This window comes from Rhynchophorus ferrugineus, unplaced genomic scaffold (genome assembly GCF_030347505.1).
Source record: "Rhynchophorus ferrugineus isolate W39M unplaced genomic scaffold, kcgeb_rfMv2 rfM30, whole genome shotgun sequence".
Classification (NCBI taxonomy): Eukaryota; Metazoa; Arthropoda; class Insecta; order Coleoptera; family Curculionidae; genus Rhynchophorus; species Rhynchophorus ferrugineus.
Window position 1 is genome coordinate 297,721 of NW_027472609.1, and position 17,804 is coordinate 315,524.

The following is a 17,804-nucleotide window of genomic DNA, read 5'->3' on the forward strand; positions in this document are numbered from 1 at the left end:
TACTTCACCACTCTGCACATTTTCAGTGATTTCCATCAGATCGAAATGGATATTTGCCTATATTACGGATGCCACTTGGCCCTAACAAGCCCTAGGATTATTCCAACGAAGAAGAGATCATGCTTTGAAAAGAGTACAACAGCTTCATCGCTTAATCTTCTTTGACCATGAGATTGTTATGCATTTAATTATGCTATAGATGCATCATGCAATGGCCCCAATCTTACCTTAACTTAAATAAAATGCAATTGTACTGCAACAGAAAAACTTCAAGCAATAGTATGGACAACAAAATGTTTCACACCCCAATATTTCGAAAGAAAGTTCACACTAGCACTTGAAAATAAAATATTTCAAAACTTTAAGGATTGAAACATAGAGCCCAGAATGAAAAAAGAGAATAGAAACACGTTTCCAAGATCTTCATATGAATTGAATTGTAAATTAGAGAAATAAAAACTTGTTTGTATACTCTTTAGCTCACTGTGTAGCAGATCTGAAAATGGAGAATAAATCTGAAATTAATAATTAAGAAAAATGTACTACCTGATTAAATAAAATCAAACGATAAGCTGATTTATGAATGGATTATTTACAAACTTGATTGGCAAGGTGTATGCCATTTTGAAAAACCGAAGACAAATATATTATCTAATAACCAGTTTATACCTCCACAATATACTTTTATTGGAATAAAAACAAAACTAGACATATTGATTAGTCAGAAATGTATCTAAAACAAACAAAAACAATTCTGTTAACATTAACTTTTAGTAAGAACCCAAAATCTATACTTTTATATCCAGTAAACAATTTGGATAGATTCCTAAAACATTACAAAGTGAGTAATAACCAAAATAAACACAATATCTAAAAGACCAGTCCTGTTTTTCTAAAGAATATTCAGGATAAAACCAAAATGTGCATTCAAAAATCAGGTATTTTTTAAAGCAACCTCCACACATATATTGAATAAGCCAAAATAGAAATACAGTTTATATTTTCCCACAACTAAGATATTACATAAAAGGCCCAGGGTCTGTAGAATACAGTAGAAAAAAATACATTTGTAAAAATCTGGTTCTAAATAAATATAAGTAAAAGCAACAGTATCTTATTAAAATATTTATAATTTGTATGTATTTATTATTAGATTGCATCACTGAATAGATGATATACTATCCGAGCATAAATTTAATTATGAAAATGAAAATATAACTTACCAACTATTGTTACTTTAACTTTGCTGCAGATACATAATTTAAACGACATTTGGATCACCACCGTGTGTGAGTTCGAACACATATCGACTCAAATTTTCACGTTCATATAGTTTAATGATACTGTTTAACAAAGCCTGGAATATGTTATCAACTCTGGGTACATTCGTGTAGAGGAATAGGTAGATATATCGCTCTCTGTAAATTATATAAATATATATAATTTTTTTTACTGCTGATTATCAATAAAATTCTTTAGTTGCTTACCTTAATGGACTTTTCTTTCAGGTATCTTGAGTTTCTGGATTAGATTCAAGTTGTAATACATATCTACATAAAGACATGTTATTACCTAGCATTTATTTAAAATTTCCAGGTCTCTTTTTTTGTAGAAAACTCTCATTTCACTTCGTCATATTTTTTTTTTCAACATATTCAGATAAATATTTTAAATCAAATCCTACAACACAAATAATAATTAAGCGAACGCCAACGAAGTTGGCCAGGGACTAATGGCGGGATTAGTTCAGATTAGCGTTGGGAACTGTCAAAAAAAATAGCTACTGTCAAATATACGATTCAACTGTTTTTTCATTTGTGATGTCAGACGAAGATATACAAAATCTTGTCTGTATAAAATGTGAGATAGGAAAGGACGGAGATAGATGCTTGGACCAGTTAATTTTAAAAGTCTTTATATTTTCTAATGGTAGTGTAAGCGAGACAGAGATTATATATTCATTCAACTGATTAACTTAAAAAAAGAATAGGAAAAATATACTAATTTCTATTTTCATGTAATAAATAATATAATTTTAAAGGAAGTGCTTTATTCACCTCTTTACGATTAATATTTTTAAAATAAATTTAACAACTGCTCTGTGAAAAATTGTTTTGGATCTATGAAAATTCTGAAAGCTTCGGAACTTAATTTTAGTTTTCAAGATTTTAGGAAAAAAGTTTCGACAAACAAGAGGCTCGGACAAAATTCGTGAAAGTTTATCAATAAAGTATTACTCATCAGAGACTGAGTTAGCGCCGATGGCTCCTCCTAGTTATATACCTAGATTTAAGTTAACATAAGACAAATTGTAGGTTAGACGGAAACGACTAGTAACAATGTATTAATTTAACTATTTGGTCATACGGAATCCAACTATGGGGTACCGCTAGCAAATCTAATATATCCATCATTCAACGGTTCCAAAATAAAGTGTTGCGTGCCATTGTTAATGCTCCGTACTATATTTCAAATAAACGCGATATTACTCTAGAACCTATAACGAGTGTAGTTCAACGTGTTTGTGTGAAGTACTTCGAAAGAATGTTGGTGCATCCCAATATACTCGCTAATCAGCTAAATATACGACGTGAAGTGCGTAGACTGAAACGTTTAACACCACCTGATCTGATTACTGGACATATATAAACTTTAGAATAAGACTAATTAATTAAGATATATTATACAGAAGATCGCTTAATGAAGTGATTTTCTGCATGCCATGTAAATATAATATAGACATAAGAAATACTTATTGCCTATAGGGCAGATTGTGGAATCACAAAGAGAAAAAAAAAGTGCTGGTTGTGGCATTAGATCCAAAAAATGCTTTCAATACAGCAACACAAGTTACTGTATTAAATGAAATGATGAAAGCAGGGATTAAAGAGAACAAAATCCAATTCGGAATAGAGAAGGGGCGGCTACAAGGATTGAGCATAGTGCCGACTCTACGGTTGATTAATATGAACTCCTGGTTCGATAAGATAGCTGATATTGACACACAACAGACACATGTGAGAGTACAAGCGTTCACCGACGACCAAATCATCGCAATCAGCCATCGAAAACCTACTGAAATTAAACAAGAATGGAACAAATACTGACAATACTGAATGGGCAGAAGAATCAAGAGTACAATACAAGAAACACAACACAATACAAAGAAAAACCAGAAGTTATGATATATCCAAAGAAGGAGATCCCCTTTACGATGGAAGAATTCAAGAAAAGAAGAAATGACCGCAGGAGAGAAACCCCAGTAGTACCCAGAAGGTCCAGATTTCCGAAGATAAGAATTAAATTAAATGAAGAAATCATAACTTCTAAAGACCAGATGAGGTACCTAGGAGTGATATTGGATAGGAAAAACATATAAATTAACCATACAATAATAACCGCACCGACGAGCGCGCTACAATCGCAGGAGTAGTTCCTCTACCAATAGAAGCCGAAGCAAGAGCATGGGCGGCAGAAAAATACGGTTATCCACTAGGCCCGCCAAGGTCGGAGCAAAAATACATGTGCTGGCCATGGGAAAAACCGTGGGGATCGAGCAGAACGAGATAGGAAGACACATAGTGAAGGTATGGACGGATGCTAGTGTGAAGCAGGAAAAAGCAGGAGCAGGTATATTCATTCGCAGAGCGACGGGACAGAGGAAGTGGCATGCATCAGACTAGAAAATGAAATTAACAGCAGGGTAGCTGAATTTCTAGCCATACAAGAAGCCATAAGAATACTAGAAGAAAAACATGGCGATATGCATGCCGTCATCAAAACAGATAGCAGAGCGACTATCTAGCAGCTGGAGAACGACGAGACAAAGATCAGACCGGTAGCCGAAGTACAGAAGGTATTACGAGAGCGAGCAGCCGGGGATATCAAAGCGGAAATATCATGGGACAATACCACAACGGAATAAACAAAGGTCGACCAACTAGCCAAGGCCGCCACTGAGAAGAATCAGACAGACAAAGCCGGTCTGGGTTGGACCAGTAAAATCACAGCAAGAAAAGAAAAGAAGAAATGGATTCTACGAAAATGGCAAAGATACTGGGCCGAATACACCAACGGCCGCAACGCTTACAAACACTGCAAAACAGTAGGATTTGAAAGGTTAGAGCTAAACCGAAAAGCAGTGCAACTGATAACAAACCATAGAAACATGGAACCATACATCAAGAGATTCAGACTGAAAATCACGGAAGGAGTATGCGGATGCGGCCAAGATCAAGAAGATAGTCATCATGAATGAATGCACAAACGCCGAAAGGTTGAGCGCCAGAGATCTTTATAAAATTCCGAATGATCAGATGGAAATGAGAAATGCACTCAACAAAACAAACAAGAAGAAAATTGAAATATTGAATGATTGGGCAAACAAAGTTATTAATGAAGAAGAAAATATCGCAGAAGTCCTGCGATCCCAGAATTGACAACTGATAATAACAAGAACAACAAGAAGAAATCAGTAATATAAACCCTCATTATTATTATTAATATTAATTTAACCAATAAAGCACAATACAGATAATAGCTATGTCAAGATAACTCTTTATACATATAAGAGACGCCCCTTGAGAAACATAGAGATAGGCACAGACAATTCCACAATCCCACAAATAGACATTCAAAATGATTAATATTAGGCATACTATTATTAGATGTTAGCGCTCATAGTCATTCAATATATTATAGTTCTTCCTGCTGGAAACAGGAATGGGTTATTAACCCTTCGGTTTGTTTAAACTCGATCAGACGCATTGAAAAAGAAATTCACACATGACGGAATCATCACAAAATTAACAGCTTAGTTATTCACTTGAAACTTTCTGAAAATCGGACTATGATTCAATACTAACAATTTCCAAGACAGGGTGATGAGAGCGGAAACAACTAAAGGTGAATATATAATTAATATACTAGAACTACAGGAAATATTATTGAAAAATGTGAAATATATATGTGCACAGATATGTGTGTAATTGTTTATAATATACATGAGCATTTAGTTAAAATGTACGATGAGAGAATGACTACTAAATATTTTGCAGAAATGGCAAATGCATTAGGAAGAGCGCAATGATTAAATCTAGATTTATCAAGAAAGATGTATACAGGTAGTAACAGGACAAAATAAGAAGAAATGTAGTGACATCAAAATTACTTTACAAGGAAATAGCGCACCAAAAAAAGCACTAAGCGTAAAAGTATGCTCTAATGACAACAAAATATAATACTTGGATATACATTTGTTAATTATATGGATTAGGCCTCCAGGAAATACCACTACATAAAAACACGCCTGGAACTTTGATAGGTAGTATGGAAAAAATGTAATACAAATATAATAAAACACAACCCTAACCTACAAACTATTATAACTGCATAATTAATCGTAGTTTTAAGTCCTTCAATAATATACGCATTAGAGGTACTGCCATATTAAAATAAATTATATTTTATAACGATGGTTTTTATTTTTATGTTGTATGTCAAAGCTAAAACAAACTAAAACTCAGAGTTGATGCGGCAACATTGTGACATTTTGACGTCATAAAATCAGATGACGTGAGTTCACTGTTTTATTGAACAGACTATAAATTAGTTCCATGGGTAATCGCTATATTTCTTGAAATAAAAGTAAACTGTACTTTAATTACGTATATTATAATTGTAATTACAGTTACATTCAAATACCCTATAGTAAGATAGTTTCTTCGGTCATACTTGGTTATACTTTCATTATGACGTGAATGGAATGTGATTATGGCATGTATGTTACGCCTACTCAGAAAGCATACTAAATCCACTCCTAAATATATCTGATATATATTTGACAAATTGATAAGTTAATACTTCACCACTCTGTACATTTTCAGTGATTTCCACCAGATCGAAATAGATATTTGCCTATATTACGGATGCCACTTGGCCCTAACAAGCCCTAGGATTATTCCAACGAGAGATAATGCTTTGAGAGGAGTACAGCAGCTTCATCGCTTAATCTTCTTTGACCATGAGATTGTTATGCATTTAATTATGTTATAGACGCATCATGCAATGGCCTATCATACCTTAACTTAAATAAAATGCAATTGTACTGGAACAGAAAAATTTTAAGCAATAGTATGGACAACAAAATGTTTCACACCCCAGTATTTCGAAAGAAAGTTCACACTAGCACTTGAAAATAAAATATTTCAAAACTTTAAGGATTGAGGCATAGAGCCCAGAATGAAAAAAGAGAATAGAAACACATTTACAAGATATTCATATGAATTGAATTGTAAATTAGAGATATAAAAACTTGTTTGTATACTATTTAGCTCACTGTGTAATAGAAGATCTGAAAATGGAGAATGAAGGTGAAATTAATAATTAAGAAAATTGTACTACCTGATATGCTGATTTATGAATGGATTATTTATGGAAAGCTCTATTCAAGATGACCAAATACATGAATTCAAAATAACATAACAAAACCAATGTTATCCCAATTAACCTGTAATATCTACAAACTTGATTGGCACGGTGTATGCCATTTTGAAAAGCCAAAGACAAATATATTATCTAATAACCAGTTTATATTTCCACAATATACTTTTATTGGAATAAAAACAACACTAGACATATCGATAAGTCAGAAATGTATCTAAAACAAATAAACACAATTCTGTTAATATTAACTTTTAGTAAGAACCCAAGATCTATACTTTTATATCTAGTAAACAATTTGGATAGATTCCTAAAACCTTATAAAGTGAGTAATAATTAAAATAAACAAAAAATCTAAAAGACCAGTCCTGTTTTTTTTAAAGATATTCAGGATAAAACCAAAATATGTAATCAAAAATCAGGTATTTTTTAAAGCAACCTCCACACATATATTGAATAAGCCAAAATAGAAATACAGTTTATATTTTCCCACAATTGAGATATTGCATAAAAGGCCCAGGGTCGGAGAATACAATAAAAAAATACATTTGTAAAAATCTGGTTCTAAATAAATATAACTAAAAGTAACTATCTTATTAAAATATTTATAATTTGTATGTATTTATTATTAGATTGCATCACTGAATAGATGATATACTATCCGAGCATAAATTTAATTATATAAATGAAAATATAACTTACCAACTATAGTTACTTTAACTTTGCAGCAGATACATAATTTAAACGACATTTGGATCACCACCGTGTGTGAGTTCGAACACATATCTTGACTCAAATTCTCACATCCATATAGTTTAATGATACTGTTTAACAAAACCTGGAATATGTTATCTTCTTTGGGCACATTTCGTGTAGAATAGGTAGATAGATCGCTCTCTGTAAATTATATATATAAAAAATCTTTTGGATCTATGCAATTTCTGAAACCTTTGGAACCTAATTTTAGTTTTCAAGATTTTAGGAAAAAAGTTTCGACAAACAAGACACTTGGACAAAAATCGTGAAAGTTTGTCAAAAAAGTATTACCTATTATACTAGTCAAAATTATCTTACTATTTATCATTTACAATTTAATTTTTTTGCCCTCGAAAACTAGCGTTCCAAAATGCTGCTATATTAATTTACAATATATAGTTATTCACAAGCAAATTACAAGAAAAAACATAAAACCACATATATTACATATAAATCTATATAAGCATACATTCGGCGCATTACTTGCACGCATTTGAAAATAGTAACTAAACGTAAATGACTGAAACAGCCGATAGTATATAGTAATAAGATCAGTCGGACCGAAAATAACGACTGAAAACAGTCATAGAAAAAAAAAAGTCAGAAAGGAAAAAGCAAGTGGCGCGGAGACATTAGCCGCCATCAGAGGCAAGCTAACCCGTAAAGAGTTAGCAGGAGATGGCTTCAAACACGTAAGAGTACACAGACATGGACTGGTATCACTGATCTGTAAAGACCAGACACGCAAGAAAGACCTGATAGAAAAAATGAGCTCTGCATGTGGTATCAGTTCAGCTCTGGCGAACATGACAAAATTGAGAAATGTGTTATATCGTTATTTGCATTGTCTAATTTGTTAGGAGGTTTTATTAACATATTGTCACGTTGAGCGATCGTACACCATTTTGGAATTCCTAAATAACGGGAAAAATAAATTATTTTCTTTCACATATTTTAAAGTCTCCTTTTACTAACTATGGGTTTATCTGGGCTAGACCTACTATTTAACGTGGGCTCCGAACCACGGTCCTTGGCATTAAGCCTACTGACTGGCGAGTGACCAACTTAGAAATAATCCCGGAAGACATCCGTTCTTACCCAGCCTGGTTATTGGCGTGACTGGGATCATTTTCCTTGTCGGATTTTACACTCTTGCCTAGGACAATCACAATCATAAATTTACGACCATGCCCCAGCAGGATTCGAACCCGCGGCTATTGCAACAGTAGGAGGACCGTCCTGTTGCTTTTACCACTGCGCCACCAAGCCGGCTAATAAATTATTTTAATACTTTGCATCTTAACTTTTATGGTTTATTTACATAGAAGTGACGTCAAACGACACCGATCAGCCGTGAATTTAACATTTTTAAGTCTATTTCCGCAATAATAGCATGTTTTTGGTGCATGATTTAGAGTATTATTAAATATTTTTCAAAAAAGCCGTAATGTCTATTATCAACGTTGCAAAAATGTAAAATATGTACAGCAATGAAAAAAGAAAGAAAATGTGGAATCAAGCCATAGGTCAATTTGGCTTGCAATTATTGACACTGTATATAGAAAGAAATAAGTTCTGACTCACCAAGCTACTGGAGTGAGAAAATGTCTAGGATCCGCTAAACATTCGCTCCTATAGGACCCAAATCCGGCAACGTGAAATGCCTACCAAATACTTCGAGTATATAACCGCGAGATGGCATTGTTATATCGACACTGAAACGTATTCCTTGTGGCACGACGCATATTTCATTGGTAGCGACTTCCATTTTTCCGAATTCGGTCGTTATTAAAAGAACTCCAAGTTGAGGGACTGCAAAATGATTGAATTTTATTAAGAATACTTTATAGTTTGTTGAAATAAAGGTAACGTTTTACCAATAAGCAAGTCACCGTGGGCATCGTAAAAAGCCCTGTTCTTCATTGAAGTGTTGCAGCTGTAAACGTGAATGGCCAGTCCGTGTTTCGTTTTGGGGTCACCTCAGTCGTATATGGTGTTCAAACTTTCGATGAAATCGACATTTTTAATCGGGTTCGGTAAATCAAAAGGTTTCCATTTCATCTAAAATATACTGGTTTCAGTTAATAACGCAAGTATTATTTTTAATTTATAACAACCGCATTTTCTGCACAAATTCGTGGCATTTTTCTCGATAGATTGTGCCAGTTCAGCAACATAGATTACAGTGATACCACTAGAAGTTCGGAAGATGATATTTTGAGTATATAAACCAGATTACCAGGAAATGCACATTCTATATGTTTGACTGTTTTTCGAAGATAAAAGATGCAAAGTACTTATGCCAATGACAATAACATTGAATCAATTGTGCCAGAAGAGTGGAAAAAGAGAATACTGTCTGGATCTACTGAAACTTTTTGAAGAAACCACTCGTGAAATGAGCATCTCTTAGGCACTCATATCATCTGTGATTCCTATCATTCAAATGTTTTTAAAAAAATGAGACTTTTTAACAATAGAACCAGGTAGTGATGCTACTCGGTTGGCAGTCTTTAATCTGAAATCCCAATTATCTGCGAAAATGCCTTCTCTAGAAGATAACAACTTATATACAATTTCAACATATTTAGATCCTCGTGATATAAGCATACATTTTTCAAACCAGTCACTGAAGAAAAAATAAAAGATGAAATATTAAAGATGGTTAATGACTCTGTCCCCATTGGTTCTCCTATTATATCACCAGAAAGCAAATTTGGAAAAAACAAAAAGAAGAATAATGAGCGATTCCTTCGATAGTGAAACAGAAAACACCAGTGTGGATAAGAAGACTTGGTTAAAAAGCGATATTACCATGACTCATAGAGTTAAGGTGAAGGTGAACCTAAAAACAGAACCCCCACCCCTATGATTCAGATGAAAATTCACTTGATTGGTGGAAAGTTAAACATTATGAGCTTAAAACTCTTTCCAAATTCGCACGGATATATGTATCACCTTCACCAGCCAGCTTTCCCAACGAACAACTATTTAGTGGATATATGGACTGAAAAGTCCCGGGCCTAACACATAAAACTCTAAAGAAAGCTGTTAAAATTTCATGATATTTTACTCATAAGTTGGTGAGTTCTTCTGCTAAGAGTAACACTACTTTTATTATTTTTAAAACGATGGATCATTTTACATAATTTTACACTGCTTCTTGATAGGAAAAATACCGTTCAAGCGAAGCAATGGCTTGAAAAGTGTTATAAGGACTCCGCTCAATCAGAAACAATAATAAAACGTTGGTTTGCTGACTTCAAACGTGGTCGTAGAGATACCGATAATGTGGAACGCAACGGACGTCCAAATGAGGTTGTAACACCAAAAAAATCCGTAAAATTCCACACGTTTTAAATGATGGAAAAGTGAAGTTGCCCGAGTTAGCTAACGTCGTAAAGATATAAAAAAAACGTGTTGGTTTTATATTGCATGACTGTTTGACTATGAGAAAGCTCTGTTCAAAGTGGGTGCCGCGTTTTCCCACTGTTAACCAAATACAAGAACGTATTGATGATCCTGAACAGTGTTTGACCATGTTTAAACGTGACAAACCGGAATTTTTGTGTCGATATGTGACAATAGATGAAATATGGATCCAACATTGGTGACAGGCCTATTTTGAGGCAAAACGTGAATCTTTCTACAGAAATGAACTGACCATTTTAAATAACGTGTTTTCTCTTAAGTTTTTCTTTCATTTAAGTTGCACATGAAAAACTATTTTTGAACGTTTTCTTCATATGATAAAATAAAATATTCTATTTTAAAATGAACTAAAATTAATATAAAAAATGTAAATTATATGATACATATCAGGCATTATATAACCTATTTTAAGTTATTCATACATAAACAATCACATTCTAAATATTCTATTATTATAATAAATGTATAATATCAGGTTGTCGAACCTAACAGAAATTATGTGTCAACTTTATGAAAACCTTATGTATTACGGGTAAGTTCATTACGTCGTCGTTAAGCCGCATCCGAGTAATCTTGATTTCTACTTCGACAATCTTAAATCTGGAACACAATCTAAATCCCGCTCGACTCAGTCAATGTGGTTTACAATATTCTGCCCCAAAACCAAAACAGACCAACCTGGTAGACTTGCAGGGCTCTTCTATTGTGTAGATTAAACAGAATAAGAGACCGAACATTCTGATATTGAGCACTTTTCCTTTTCTTCATTGCCATGCCACATTTTATGTTTCTCATGCTCCCACCAGACCACAGACACAATTAAAGTTAAATCTTGTCTTCTGCACTCACTCTCAGAACATTACCTATGTTTTGTCACCCAACACAAAAAATAATATATCTGTTTTAATTTATTAAAAGGTAAATAATAAGTAGTTTCCAAAGATTCAGTTTAAAAAATACCAGTAATTTGTTTTCGTTACAGTCCACATTGGTTCTATAGTTGGAGTAAGCCTTTAATAAACAAAAGTTGGGCGCAGAATCTCATACATCAGAAATGAAAACGAAATGAATAGATTTTTATAGCAAGAATAAATTAAAATGATTTCGAATTCGTTCGGGCCACATTCCATTGTATGGATATTTAACTGTACATAAATATTACATCATTTTATTTAATCAATAAATATGCTTAAAACATATTTGTTGTAAATGAAACACACGATCATTACTCATTAAATTAAGTAGGCATTAGGTTGAAAACCAAAAATTCAACGAATTAAGAACTTTTATTTTAGTTTGTACCAGTGCTTTTTGCAAATTTCACTATTTCAAGTAACAATCCCCTAGATACTGCCCCTTCATAGCGTTATATATATTATATATATATATATATATATATATATATATATATATATATATATATATATATATATATATATATATATATATATATATATATGTTATATATATGTATATATATGTTATTTGGTATTCTAGCTCTCGGAAAACTCCTGCTACTGCAGTACATATTTGGTTTATTAGAAATAACATCTGTTGATCTATATTTAATGCGAGCTGACTAAGCTGTATTAGGTATTACAATAAACTAGATTTTAGGGCTTCACCACTACTTTCAAATCATATCATATTATTTATCAAAAATATCAATATTAATAGTTGTAAAAAGGTATAAATGCGATATAAATTTTCTTACATTCATTCCTGTTAAATACTTTAACTTTCTTTTGAGACACCTTGTGATGAACCAAGTTAGTAAAAGTATAATTGCCTTTTGTATTACATACTACTGTAATCAAAAAATAGCAAAAACTTTTGAAATAAAACATATACTGATTATTTATTTCACATAAATTCTCTCGGACACAAGACATTTCATTCTACCTCTTTTCCCTTACAGCTGTCTGTTTTTTTTTTCAGTTTAATGACTAGAAGAATTTTACGTTAATAAACTAGGAGAATAAGACGCAATGACGTATGTTAAGTTTTTGACGAAAAGTTGCAAAAAATGTCTGGCTGGTCCATTATCCAGCTTCAGTGATGACACTTGCAATAATTTCTGCAATTTTTGCAAAAAAACAGCTTTCTTTTAATTTTCATTGAAATTACCTATTAACTGTTAAACCATCTTCAGTTTTTGAATTTTTAAGAACCGCTTCAGTGTTGAGAAACATTGTTTAGCCTCTGATGCTGTCATGGCATTTGTTACAAAAATTGCTAATGATTCTCCTATATAATTCAAAGTATCTCCTACAATGTCCTATAACAATTTCTTAAATAAATAACTAACAATTTTGTTAATAATTATCTGGAAGTTAAATGGAACATATAGAAGCGAGTTCACATTCAGTAATTTTGTCACAATATACCTTAAGTATTCAGAAAACAGTGAAGAAATATAAACATTTTTTTTGCATAATTTATAACATCGCCATACGTTTTCGTTTAATTCTCTAGTGACGATTATAACAATCTATTTGACACTAGATTTTAAATTAAAAGATCTACAACAGTTAAAATAATTTGGAGGTTCTGTCACCACTGTCTAGTCCATATCAAACAGCCCATAGAGCAGAAAACCATTATTGAAACTACTTTATACCTTTTTTGATCACAGTAGTATCAAATATTTTATAATGATTTTCTAATAGATTTTTTTCTCTTATAGAGAACTCATCGCAATCTTCGAGCGACAAAACAATCATGGCCACTTACAAACATGAAATGCCCACCGTTGTTAGATTTCTGGGAGAAGTCGCAATCAAATATGTTGTGAATTACATTGTACAAATAGTCATTGCTTTTGGTATGTTTCTGATGAAAACAAAACCACTAGCAGGTTTTTTATATATATTCCTTATATGGAGACATTATAAATTTCTAACTGGTATTATTCAGCAAATGGTTTCATTTTTTGAGTAAATAAAGTCAATAATTTTCTTTTAGTTTAACGTTAGTTAACTATACATAACAACATTCAATAACTTGGCTGGTAATATGAAAAAATTTATTAAACCTAATTTTTCATATAAAAACGACAAAAAAAACAAATTTAATACCGACAAAAACTTGGAAGGTATTTTACACGAACAAATCAATAAAAAAATAACGGCTAATCTAAGAACCAGGTGTTTCTGGATCCGGAGTGTGCTGTTCGGGTTCTTAATCATTATAGATACACTCAATCATTTGCCACACTTGCATTATATTATCCTCTGATACAGAGCAGATCACCCAAGGTTCATTTCGATTCCAACTGAAATCTAGATAAAAACGAATAATGAAATAATTGTTTGAATGTTAGTCGCTTTGGTTTTACCGGAAATATTGGCTGTGTGGCCTCTATGACTGAACAACAATTCTGGTGGCCCATCTTCAGCATCCTCGGCACTTTGTTTTTCCACTAATCAAATAATGTAATCAATTGTATTGATTTTAAAAACCACAAAAACGTCTATAATATTTTTTAACACAAGACATGACAAGATTTTATATTCTAACACAAAATTAAGTGATTTATATCAATAACGGGTTATTCAATAAGCTTCGTTAATAAAGAACGACAATACGATTTTTTTCCAATATTTCCCTTATGTTAAGTTGTATAACATTATTATTTATCGGAAAACGGTATAAACGAAAAACAACATTTTACAAAAAATATATAGATATTTTTAAGAGAAAATAAAAATAGTAAAATATTAGGTTAAAAAGATGTATATTTTTTCTAAATATTTTAAAAAGTAGTGATATTTTTGGTGGACCTTTGAAATTAAGTATCAAAATTCAGCAAACCCTTATAATCAATATATTTTAAAAATAGAATAACAATCTCTTAGTAATAAACGTAAGAGCTGAAGAATTTTTTCATTGGGCACATAGAAGAGCCAGACAATAAGACAGTTAGACAATAGGACAGAGAGAAAAGTAAAAAAAACAATACTTATAGGCATAAATCGTTAAATGTTGATATGTTATTAGATTTTTTGCATTTTGATGTATTAAATATTCGCTGGAATAGTTTTATCTACTCCCTGAAAATTATCGAGCTAACTAGTTTATAATATTAACTTACCAATTTTACGCAAATCCCATACATGAAGCCTTCTATCAGTTCCTGAAGAAGCCAAGATTGTTTTGTTATGGGGTGACCATTGAACTTGGAAAATTTCGTCCTTGTGCGACTCCAAACTATGCAATTTCAACTTGAGATTGCGCAGATCCCACAATGCCACCGTTTTATCAGAAGATCCTAATAGTTAACCGTTATTTGCTATTAGTAAGCACAAAAACCGAAAAACTGCACTGACCTGTAGCCAAAATGTACTCCGAATATGGACTAAAACTTAAACAGTTAACTTCCGCTGTATGAGCATCTACAGTAATAGCAGGTTTCCTGGTATTATTACATCTGATATCCCAAAACATCAATTTTTGGTCATCCGCAACAGATCCGAATAAACTCTCATGTAACAGATGCCATGCAACATCCTCTACCACGCCAGTATGACCTTCAAAATAATTTCAATTAGTACATCCTATCAGAGAGAAATAAAATACCTGCAATACCAGTACCTGTGAAGATTGTTTTGGCGTCAATAACCCTATTTTCTTTTGGTGTGGCATTAATATCCCACAAGCAAATTGTGTGATCATGACTAGCAGATAGCAAGTAACCATTACGGTTTGGATTCCAAGATAAACCATAGCCTTCCTTCTGGTGTCCTCGAAGGCGTAAATCGGGGTTGCATTCCCCACTGGGGTCTGGTTTGGAAGTATATTTGGTATAGTCAAATACTGGAAATAGATAACAACACCAATTATAAATAGACCAATTATATTAGCTAGCATTGGGAAATATGGAATAAACTGATTCTAGTCTTCATTTTTTATCAGTTTTGTAATTACTAATTTTTGGTATTCACCAGTGGTCTTGCATGGAGAATTTTTGGTTGGAAAAAACCAATTTCCCTTTTTTCATCTTCAAAAATTCTCAAAAAAAAAAGTCAAAATTTGTTGAAACACCTCCATTTTGAAATCATGGTCTATACAACTGCTAACAAATGTAATTGTAATTTTTATTTTCACTTAACTACTCGACGACTTGACAACTATCAAATGCTCATTAAAGTTTACATACCTAACACATCACTTGACGGAGTTTTGGTTGCAACAACAGAAGGATTTTGAGGCATGTATCTGGCTCGATTCACTTCACCTTCATGATTTATCTTAATTTCGATTTTCAAAGAAACAGAACCGAAATCACAAAATTCCCCCTTTTCAATTTCATAATGAGATGGATCAAATTGGGCATCCTTATTCGGTACTAAAACACTGAAAACACAAAACTAATAAACTAAGAACAATATTAAATCAATGAATTACCTAGCGATTAAAAGGTGATTTTGTTCTTCGCTAGTGTGAGTGCCTAAAATCAATCTATGTAACGAATGATCCTTTCCCTCAGGACGTGTGACATCTGGTAACCATTGTGCTGTTAGAGAAGGCCACTCTAACACATGAGCCAGTACCAAGTCGTAAAGAAATACGGCATTGCGTTCCCATATTTTGTATTCTTTCTTGATAATTCGCTCTTCAAGGGCATAATATATATATATATATATATATATATATATATATATATATATATATATATATATATATATATATATATATATATATATATATATATATATATATATATATATTATCGATATAAATCGGTATAAATCGATTTCGTTAAGTACAAATTACGATAAAGAATTATGCTAACCGGCGTCACCTTTATCTCCTCCGGTTGCCATGTTAAACAAACAGGGTATAAAGTAGCTCGGCAAAAATGATATAAAAAGGTAAACAACACCGATATAAAGGTTTTGACGCCTAAGCTGTCCCGCCAATAAAGCAACCTTTCAAATTATGAAGCTCAGTACTACCAATTACAAAATGACATAAAAAATATATTTGCTATATATTTGTAGATAATATATATTCATTTATTAGATTATGGATACAATATATTCAATAATGCAAACAAGAATGCCTCAAAATCAAAGTAGTAACTAAACAGTAACAAAATAGTACTTGAATTGAACTTAACATAATTTTTACTAGCGTTGGGAACTATCGACTGAAAACAGTCGATAGTCGCAAAACAGTCGATGGTCAAAAAAATTGTAATACTATATATACTATACGGAATAGTAATTACTATTTTCAATTAAATGCACGATTCGACTTTTTTTCCTTTGGTGATGTCAGACAAAGATGTACGAATTCTAGTCGGTATAAAATGTGAGATAGGAACGGACGGAGATAAATGCTTGGAGCAGTTAATTTTAAATGTCTTTATATTCTCTAATGGTGGTATAAGCGAGACAGACGTGTATAAATATTCATTCCCTAGATAACTTTAAAAAAGAAGAAGTAGGATTACTTTTATATGAATGGATCTGTGAATGTGTAAAAAGGAATGGAATAAGAACACTACAAATGTTTTATCTTTTTTTAATATATTAATTGCTATTTTTAAATAACATAGCATAATAAATATAAATAGTACAATACAACATAAATAAAACCTAAAAACTAAAGATTTTCAATAACCATAACTACTATATAAAATGTAAACATATACCTAATCATTGAAAAATCTAAACCATGATGAACCTAAAAATGATCGTATATGATCAATAACTACCAAACCCTTTTGAAATAAAAGTTTTTTTTATTTTTGAACGGAAATATTTTTAAATGTGCAACTTTTCTCCCGTGAGGCTATTTGTTCGATCGTTAATTATTTGCCCGGATTTTGAAACAACTCGTTCCCAGGGGACAGATGTTGCGGGTATAGAGGAATATTTTACGTGTAACTGATATAATTCAGGTAGTTCCATTTTATGGGTTTGCCAAAATTCAAAGGGTTTTCTAAACGCCCAATAAATGGAATTTCCAAATATTGCTAAATCTATAAAGTTGCTGCAGTACTTGGAGTAATTACTTCTTTCATTCTATCCATTTTTTCATCAAAAATATCTCCAGATGTCAATACATTCTTGGTCACTAGCTTTGTCTTGAATATTGAGTTGTAGAAATATATTTATATTTTTTGAAGTTAGAATAGAAGATATCTATTTTGTGATAACTTTTTGTAT

The 17,804-nt window shown here is 32.1% G+C and overlaps 2 protein-coding genes across 7 annotated transcripts in view; both read right to left on the reverse strand.

Annotated features, from left to right (window-relative positions):
* LOC143205871 (putative ATP-dependent RNA helicase DDX43) overlaps positions 1–17,804 on the reverse strand; it is a 279,365-nt gene that overhangs the window by 82,636 nt on the left and 178,925 nt on the right. The gene's annotated exons all lie outside the window — the stretch shown is intronic.
* LOC143205873 (histone-binding protein RBBP4) lies at positions 7,023–16,567 on the reverse strand. 5 transcript variants are annotated; one of them, XR_013007950.1, is made up of 8 exons: positions 16,424–16,567; positions 16,036–16,243; positions 15,788–15,984; positions 15,223–15,444; positions 14,958–15,158; positions 14,723–14,899; positions 9,075–9,258; positions 7,271–9,009 (listed from the first exon to the last, which is right to left on the reverse strand). XR_013007950.1 is itself a non-coding variant. In XM_076418911.1 (8 exons), exons 1-8 carry the CDS (start codon positions 16,452–16,454, stop codon positions 13,810–13,812), a joined length of 1,227 nt encoding a protein of 408 aa, XP_076275026.1. In that variant the 5' UTR covers positions 16,455–16,567; the 3' UTR covers positions 13,641–13,809. The 5 variants fall into 5 exon arrangements, 3 of the variants coding, with proteins under 3 accessions (XP_076275025.1, XP_076275026.1, XP_076275027.1); XR_013007949.1 differs by having other exon boundaries at positions 7,275–9,009; positions 15,217–15,444; XM_076418911.1 differs by lacking the exons at positions 7,271–9,009; positions 9,075–9,258 and adding exons at positions 13,641–13,910; positions 13,967–14,050 and having other exon boundaries at positions 15,217–15,444.